The 9,264-nt window shown below is 53.5% G+C and overlaps 1 protein-coding gene across 2 annotated transcripts in view; it reads right to left on the bottom strand.

Annotated features, from left to right (window-relative positions):
- Positions 1-3,306: 3,306 nt before the first annotated feature.
- The window catches only part of DMAP1 (DNA methyltransferase 1 associated protein 1), a 31,385-nt gene continuing 25,427 nt past the window's right edge, over positions 3,307-9,264 (bottom strand). For both annotated transcript variants that reach the window (XM_058843314.1, XM_058843313.1), the window contains exons 9-10: positions 8,586-8,658; positions 3,307-6,855 (exon numbers count right to left, since the gene is read on the bottom strand). In XM_058843314.1, coding sequence (XP_058699297.1) covers positions 6,509-6,855; positions 8,586-8,658 — 420 coding nt within the window. In that variant the 3' untranslated portion in view covers positions 3,307-6,508. The remainder of the gene's footprint in view (positions 6,856-8,585; positions 8,659-9,264) is intronic.

The following is a 9,264-nucleotide window of genomic DNA, read 5'->3' as shown; positions in this document are numbered from 1 at the left end:
CCCAGGCTGTGCCCATGCATGTGCAAGTTTGTATGGGGGGCAGAGGCAGGGGAGTGCCACCTGGATACATGGGAGTAGGGGGCTCCCTGAGGTATGGCACGTCCATGCTCCCCATAAAAGGCAAGGGTTTTAGCTGTGAAAGGGTGGTCAAGGTTCCCTGCTGCCAGGAGCACTGCCCCACTCTCCAGCATGGGCACTGTGAGTGGGCAGCAGCCCCACCACCACCTCGGGTTTGCCTGTGCCCCAGGGCAGCCCTGCCCTGAGGATCCCACCAGCCCATTACAGCTGGACCTTATCCATTGGTGCACCCCACACAGTTTCCTGCCCAGTGCCAGCTGACAGCCACCACTACATCCCACTGGCACCTGTCACCCCACCTTGTAGCGTGGCACACCATAGCCACATAGCTGCCACTGCATTTGGAGCATCTTGGCTACAGAATGGAGCCAGCGTGGCTCTGCTGGGCCCTGGGGCACCTGCTCTGCCCTGGCCAGCTGAGCCAGCATGAGTGCAACACTGTGGGGTGCAGGACCAATACCCAGCCATGCAGGAACCAGCACTGCATTCAGGTGCCCAAGGAACCTGCCCTGTGCCAGAGTTCCACTGGGTAATGGGGATGCAATATCCAGCTAGCACCGAGTGGGCAGCTCCCAGACGGCAGGGGCAGTCCAGCCAACTTGCTCCATGCAAAGGTCACAGGGGTTTTACCAGTTCCCTCTGTGCAGCACCTGATCGGCTTTATTGACCCTTTTTCGATGGCAGTTGTCTAATTAGTTTTTTATGAAAACTAAGAACTTGGCCTTTGCCCTCTACTCCTGCAGGCGAGAATGTGACTCAGAGGACACTGTCACGGTGGATCGATGACGGCCACTTACACTTGGAAGGCAGGTGTAGGGGACACAGGGTGGGCAGCAGCCCAGAGCAGGGCACACAGCCAGGGCCACCAGTGCCCACAGTGGGCAGCACATAAACCCAGGCTCCCATCGCAATGCCTCAGCCCCTCCAAGGCCTTGCAAAACATGAGATGCCCAGACCAGGAGCCCCTCCCACCACAGACTGAAGCCTTGGGTGGGGCAGTAGGAGGAATTGTACTGACAGTGAGTGCTGAGGACAATGAGTGTTTCCAGCAGGGGCAGCCCCTCACTCAGGCAAGGCAGCACCTGCAGGTGTTGGGCACGCAGGAGTTACTGCAAGACAGCAGCTACAGAAGAGCTGGGCATGGGAGCAACAGGCTCGGGGCATGGTAGCCTGAAAGGCAGCAGGAGCTGCAGCAGCTCTCAGCAGGGTCAGTGGCACCCAGGTTGTCTGGGATGGGGGTGAGACAGCTCCATGCACCAGGACCAGTGACCACAGGGCAGCCATGCATGCCCCGGGGCAGAGCCTTGCACATCCCTGGGGCAGCTCTCCAGCACCTGCTAGAAGCACCTGGAGGTTGCACTACTCCAGAGGTCAGATGGGGTTGGGACTAAGGCACTGGGCAGAGGATAGCTCCCACTTTTCTCTGGAGCACAGCAGTGTTTGTCCCAGCAAGGCCCCTGTCCTGTCCCATGGCTGCAAGCAGCCAGCTGTCCCTAGGGGCACTGGGACAGCCAGCACTGCCCCTGCACCTCCTCATCCTCACCCTGCACAGCATGCTTACGGCTTCTTCACATTCTTGATGGAGAAGGAGCTGGAGGCCAACTCCCTTCACTTTCTCTGCTACAAAAGGGAGACAGGAAAGAAAAGAGAAACCAGAACAGCAGGTGGGACCACTTGGGTTGTGACAAACACATCCACCTGTCCCAGAGCAAGCTCCAGGGCTTCAGCAGCAATCCAGGCAGTGCCAAATGGACTCCACTGCCTGGTCGAAGGCAGAGCCAGGTCTCTGCATGACAGGAGGGACAGAGCTAATCCCGCAGTGACAAGGGTGTGGGACAGCACACTCACAGGGGATGCTACCTCCCTGACATGAACAGGGCTTTGGGATGGTCAGGAGGAAGGGGCTGAGCTCTGCAAGAACTTGGTGGCCCCAGGAGCCCTGACTAAGCAAGCCAGTGTACACCAAGCCCTAAGAAGCAGGACACTGAGAGAGGGGTGGAACAGCTCTGTGCTATGGGCAGCTGTGCCAGGGATTCTTGACATGGGACAGGACAGAGTCTGGAAGTGCTCCTCTGCCATCCAGACGTGCTGTGATGTGGCCCAGGAGCAGATCAGGAGGCTGACAGAAAACCAGGGTTCCTCAAAAAACCCACCCCTTTTCTGGGCAGTACACACCAATATGCCTGAATGAGGCCTGGCAAGCTCCAGGGAGCTCCCCTTCACAGAGAAGGTTCAGGGCTGCACCCAGCCCTAGGAAAGCCGGGGCCATTGTCACCAAGTGAGACATTCCCCCACAGTGAGACTGTGCCAGGTGCCACACGGACCCTCTGGCCACAGCCACGGCAGGGTCAGCACCCAGAGCTAGGCTCTGCGTGTGGGGTGCCCCAGGCACGGCACAGCTCTCAGGTGTGCTGGGTGCTGCAGCGACAGGAGGTGCCAGAGCCCCGGGTCCCCACGGCACAAGGCACCGCAGGCAGCGGCACAGGCCAGCGCTGCACTGACACAGTGACTGCACTCTGGTGCCCGCCGTGCACCCCAGCCCCACAGCCCTCCCCTGTTCCCGCAGGCCGGCAGAGCCACTGCCCCAACCCGCAAGCGCCCAGGGGACGGACGAGGCAGCGGGGACCCGCTCTCCGGAGCCAGCCAGGCCGGCCCATCCCTGCTCCCGCAGCCCCCGGCCCTGCGCGCGCCTGCTCCCGCCGGCAGAGCTCGTCGTGGGAGGCCCCGCTGCCTCCCCTGGCGGAAAGCGGCCCCCAGTTCCCGCCGGGCAGACGGCAAACAGAGCATGGAATTTGCACGGCTGAAAGTTAAATACAACACACACACGGATTTCGTCAGAGGCCCTGGCACCGCTGCCTTCACGGGATCCGATTAACGGGGAAATAAAAGGGCCAGAGAACCCACACAGCAGAGTGAGCAGATGCCCTATAAAAATCAAATACAGGGTAATCAAGGGGACCGAAAGGTACATTTAAAAAAACAAAAACCCACCCTGGAAACAAAGGAGCTGGGCTTTGTGGCTTTCCTGGGAGGGCTGCAGAATTAATGGGGAAGAGCACATGTGTTTGATAATCTTTATATGGCAAAAGACCCATCTTTCAAATATGTCACAAATTCATATTAATCACCTTCCTATTGCCTTCCGTGGCACAGCTATTCCAGTTGCCTCGGGCAAAATTGGGAACTGTCTGGTTAAAAAAAATGTTTTACATTATAATTTACAAGAGCTTACAAGTCTAGTTTCTTTTAATGGAAAGAACGATTAAAAAAAAGAGAAGAATATATATACACCCTGGTATATATACACTATATATATTAAAATATATATATATAAAAGACAGATATTGTAACTCCATCTGGAAAGAGAGAATGTTTGATCTTAACAATGTAACTTCTAGCTTTCAAACAGGCTCAGAAAACAAGAAGTCAGCAGGAGTTCAGATAAAGGAAGCTTAAAAGTCAAATAATTCTGACTCTGAACCCGAGACTTCTTAGACTCAAGGTCCTTTCCTTTACCCATTAATGGGCTGACTTGTGAGCTCAGGAACAAAGTGCTGCAATGTGAGGATTTCTGAGAGTCACTCATTACAGATCACTGAGTGGAGTCTGAGTTGCGGAAATCAAAGGATCCAATCTGGAGTAACTGGCTGAACTTCTGCTTGGAACTAATTTGTTCCGAGTTCGGCTCACCTTTCACCTCCCGAAGGCCCCGAGTAAAGTCCCTACCGGGGTCAGCCTCAAACAGCACTGGGGGGATCCCAGCTCAGCTTTAATGGTCAGCAATGGGCACTGCAGTCCCTGGGAGAGGGTGGACAGGTAGCCAGGGTAGGAGAAAAGTGGTGGACACAGCAGGGCAGGACAGCACCAGGCTTCCCACTGCCCCATGGGCTCTGAGAGAGATGCCTCTCCCAGCCTAGCTAACACACCCTGCTGACATGTCCCCCATGCCCACTGCTGGCCAAGCAGGGTGGTGGCAGACAGCTGCTGACAAAACTGGTATCTCGAAAGACCCTGGTGTGCCTTTGCCCATTCATTCCAATTCCTGGAAAGGAATCCAGGCAGCGCTCAGGCGTTAGGACTCCTAGTCCTATTCCTGGCTTTGCCACTCACTCTCTCCAACATCTGGAGCAAGATACTTCTCTCCAGGGAAACAAATCTGGCTTCAGGGGAGCAGCTGGTTTGGAGGCTGAGCTAATCCATGCTTAATCCAACATGTAGAGTGCTATGGACAGGCAGTGCCATACAGCACAAAGGGATTCTCCAACTCAGAGGAATTTGAAGGAGGGAGATTATTTGATTCCCCCAAAGGCCCTGGCAGCTCAGTGGCAAAGCACACGCTTGAACTCAGGAGTTCAAGGCTGGCGTGGCAGGGTTAAACCACTGCAGCAGGACAAGGGCAGGTGTCATGGCCAAGCACCCACAGCTGCAGGAGTGAGGGAAGGAACAGCCATCAAAAAGCACCTCTGTGCTCCAGAGCTGCTTGTTCCCACCACCAGCCACACTGCTGCCCTGCTGCCAGTGCCACGGGGTGGGGACAAAGCGCTGTGCTTCCACAGGCTGCTTCCTCTGCAGCGTGCCCTGGCCCTGCTATCCCCACCACAGCCTGGACACCATGGGGCCATCGCCATGCAGAGTGGGGACACATGCATGCACCCACCAGCCATCCCCCTTCTCAGTGCTGACTGAGCCCAACAATCTTCCGGAGGCAAATTTCAGCCATGATGCTGGACAAGAAGCACCGGAGTGGCATCTGCCAAGGAGGATCACCAGGACATGACCTCTACTCAGCTCAGCCTATCTTTGGAAAAGCTGGCTGTGGGCTGCAGGGCGTTGCTCTCTCCTATGTTGACACCACCACATAGCCCAACAACCATAGAAAGGTTCAGGGCAAGCACAGTGCCAGGCCCTGCCTGAGTCTCCAAACATATCTGAACCAGGCAGAACATGGGACAGAAGCCTCGTTCTCCTCCTCTCCAAAATACCCCTCCAGCTGGGATGTAATTTCCCCCCCGCCCCCAAAAGGTAGCAAAAAATGGTCACAGTGTGAATGTGCTTGACCTTTTGTCTTGGACTAATCTAATTGTGTCGTCTTTGTGTAATCAGCCGGTAAAGGTCAGTGCTGTATTTAACATGGGGGCCCTTTAGGTACTGAATTTGCCTTGCAGTGAATTAACTTGATTATATTTCTTTCAAATATGTCAGAGACCAGGTCAGTTTAACCCTCTCTGTGCTGCCTGGGCCCATGCCTTTGTTTCCAATTCCAGGAGGTGGCACTGAGGAACAATGTGGTCAGAAACACTCATGGGCTCCCTCCTCCTGCAGTTATGGCCACCACCACCATCTCTCCCACCTTCCCAACAAGCCAGTTCTCAAGGGAGACCAAGTGTACTGTAAATCAGCCCGAAAGTTTGCAAACCAGGACACTCCAGACCGCAGGGAGGGAGGGGTGAGATTCCAGATTGAATGCAGTAGGGGAAAAAAAATAATAATTCAAAAGACTCCTTTACAAACATGAACCTGTCTCAGTGGAACTCTTCCTTACGACTCAACATTGTCACAATCAAATAGGACATTACTCAAGTCCAGGTTAACGTGTCGCCTCTGCCGTCGACAGATAAGGTGTTCTCAATATCCTGCAATACATTATACATTTTAGAAAGTAAAGGTCTGTGCCGCTACCAGGGGCAGTGCGTTGGAGGCGTCAGGGATGCCACGGTGTGGAGATGGGCAGCTTTCATCAGGCAGTTCAGCTCAGCTGTGCCAGGGGACTGCACAGAGGGGAAAGCAGCCTCAGCTGATCCCCAGGCTTACCCTTGGCCCTGAGGCAGTGGTGAGGGGCTGGGCAGCCTGCCCTCCTGGAGGCAGGGAGGAGAGGCCGGTGATTCACATCCTGCAGAAGTACATGCACAGGACATTGCCACAGGGCTTGCACTGGAAGAAGCCCTAGGCCTGGGTTTTCTTTCTTGGCACTGGAAGTAGGGTATAAAAACCCTCCTTTGCTCTTCAAACACCTCTCTCCTTCCCAAGCCTCCTGCTCCAGGCAGGGCTACTGCTTGACTCCAGGGTCTTGGGCAGGTCATGTCTCATCACCTGAAGACTGCTTTCCCCACTCGCTTCCCGCTGCTGAGCAACCCTTACGAGGCTGTGTCTAGAGGAAAAATGCCTCAGGTTTGCAGCTGTACTGTTGCTGCCTTAGAACAAGCTCTCATCACCCAAAGCCTCACCGCTTTGGTCCACCCACACCAAGCCATCTGCCTGCATGCAGGATGTAGAGAAAGCCCTGCTGACCCCACCTGTAGCACCAAGAACACTGTCCAGCACAGGAGACAAGCCCAGAGAGCAGCACTGGGACTTGGGGGGGAACAGGCGTGTTCTGCTCCCTTGGACGCGCATGCCTGGAGGGAGAGCAGGGCAGCATCCCCAGCGCTTGTCAGGGCATCTGCGTCGGAGACCTGAGTGCGCCCTGTTCTGCCCCCCCGACCTTCCTTCTCACCGAGTTGGGGGTCAGTGGTGCTCCTACTACATCAATGATCTGGTCCTTGGTATCTCCCTTGCCCTCCTCGATGCCGAGCCCTGTCTGGCCATCTGGATGGGCACCTTCCACACTGAGGGGGCCGATGCTCCCAGCTTTGGCCAGGGCCTCGTAGCGGTGCCGTAACATCTGCAGCTCATACTCGCAGTTGGCAAAGGCTTGTTTCAGCTCGTACAGCAGCACCAGGTCACTCCGCAGCTCGTTGAACATCTGCACAATCTCCTCTGTGGGCATAGGGTTGAGATCTAAGGAGAAAAACACCCTCTGTTAAACACCCAGACCTACAACCCTATAAAATGAAAAATCCCTATAAAGGTTTTGGCTGCTCTTTCATTCCCACAAAGATACACCAGGAACCTCACTCCAATCACATGGATCATTATCAACTGGTATCCCTAAGGGCTGGGCTGTCCTTTGGTTCTGACCAAGGACTAAGGGTGAATCTTCAAAGTCCAGGACTCAGCAAGTGAACGATGATGGAAAAACCAGATGATTGAACCTTGCCACCCACAAGGTCACATGAAGGGAGCTCTGTCTTACAGAGAGACTGGATCCACGTTGCTGCAAAGGGCAGAAGAGCTCCTGCTGTTCCCTACACTTTCACCAAAAAAGAGTGGACAGGCTGAGCTCCATTGCTTCTTATTGCTCCTCCCCAGGCAGGTCCAAGGCAGAGAACTGCTCTGCTGGTGTGTTATAGACCTGTTTGCAGCAGCAACTATCAAATCACCTCCCCACACCTCCCCACACCATGCACACGCACAGAAGTGGGCCCTGTCTGCAGGGCTGCCCAAATGACCCCCTTCCTGCTGGCAGGGTGTTCACCCCCACAAAGCCCAGGTGTGGTTCTGCACTCTAAAGTACAGCAGGGCTGGAGCCCCAAGAGACACACAAGATATATGTGTACTTTGAGGCAGGAGTGGGGAGTCAGGAACCCCTCCTTACCCTCATGGAAAGTGAGCTCTAAGAAACACTCACATGTTTCCCCCAGGCTTCCCTAGTAAGCACAAATAGCAACTCCCTCAATTCTACAGCCGAAACAGGAAACCATCCTGGCTGAGCCACTTTCACCAGCCACGGTAGGTCTTCAGAATGGCACAGTTTCCAAGACAACATAGTGAGCCATAAACCAGCTGGCCCAAAAAACTAACAAGACTTAACAGAAGTCAGTGCTGGGAACAGGCTCAGTAACCTCTTCTAAATCATTAATAAGGCTTCTATTTTTCTCTTTTCCTACCTTTAAATATCTCTCCAGCCACCGTGCGGGAGAAAGGGATCATCAGGTGTCTAATCAAGAGACACTGCATGCTGGGACCTGTAATACCTGTAAACTGTCCCCACTGCATGGAGAGCAGCTGCTGGCCATGGGCTGCACTTCTCCCCCTCTAGCCACGAGCAGGTATTGTACATGTTAAGTGAACCCTTCTTTCAGCTACTAAGACACTCGAGTTCAAGAGTGAGGGATATGTGTTTACTCGCCTTTCAGCAGAGATGCTCCAGATTTTCACACAGCATGCAACCTATAAAGGGGGGATGAACAGTCCCAGATGCATTTTGGACTTGCCACCGTGAGCAGTAAATTAAGAGGAAATGAGGCTTAAAAGCAAGACAGGGCAGCCCTGAACAATGCGCGTGCCGTGGTCACTAACACACTCAGAAGTACCTCTCCCGGCAAGGCTGAGATTTGCCTTCCTAATACTGCGCTGCCTCTCTTGATGGTTAAAAAGGCCCAAACAAGAGAGAAACAAAGGCTCTTTTAAAAGATTTTTCTACTGGGAGGAAAAAAAAAAACCCTGTGCATCTTGTTCTGGCTTTTACCCTCTCTTTTTTTTTTTTAAACACATAAAATATTTTAAAAACCATTCACATACTGTTATTCAAGAAACTGGCTGTATTACTAGGGGAAAAAATAGCCCATCTCGAGAACAAAGGCTAGCTCTGTGTGTCTCTTTCTCTCTCGCGTGCCCCCTTTACTCACCTACTCCGAGTTCCATCAGCATCTGCTCCAGGGCTTTAATCTTCTTCTGTCCCACCGAGCTTGGCAGTTTCATCTGGAACACAAAGGTAACAGAGCCACACAGCTCAGAGATAGCCCTCACTCACAGCCGTCTAGTTCAAAAGGCAAGAGAGCTTTTCTTTTTATAGTGCAGGGGGAACAAAAAAAGAAAGGGAGAGAAAGGAAAATCAAGTGGTAAGAGAGGGAGACAGGGGCTGAAAGTTTTCAGACTAGGTCCGAGGGCAGGTATTGAAAAGCCCGGTCGTGAGGGCTTTTATTTTCTCTCTCGTGTGTGTGCAAGACACGCTGTTTTACAGTTTCCATGTGTCACTGAATTAACAACAAAAGTTCTTCTTGGCTTCAAACCCTCTCCCGCGGTGCCCAGCCCATCAAAGGGCTCATTTACACAGCGGCTAATGTGCAATGCTGCCCTACTTTATTCGCTTTAGCCGGCCTGATTAGACTCATGCGCTAACAGACTCACTTCTCCTTTTACCTGCTGAGCCCCAGACCTGTGGGATTCATTTACAGAGCAGGCTTTGTAACAAAGGGGAGAGACAGAGAGAGCACAGTTACTTGACTGGCGGAAGTGTGCACACACATTTACATCGGAGCTAAGGGGCTAGGTGAGAGAGGAAGCATCAGATGTGAGCTATGAAAG

Source organism: Poecile atricapillus, chromosome 7, assembly GCF_030490865.1.
Source record: "Poecile atricapillus isolate bPoeAtr1 chromosome 7, bPoeAtr1.hap1, whole genome shotgun sequence".
In the NCBI taxonomy this organism is placed as follows: Eukaryota; Metazoa; Chordata; class Aves; order Passeriformes; family Paridae; genus Poecile; species Poecile atricapillus.
This window is presented reverse-complemented; position numbering and strand designations above follow the sequence as displayed.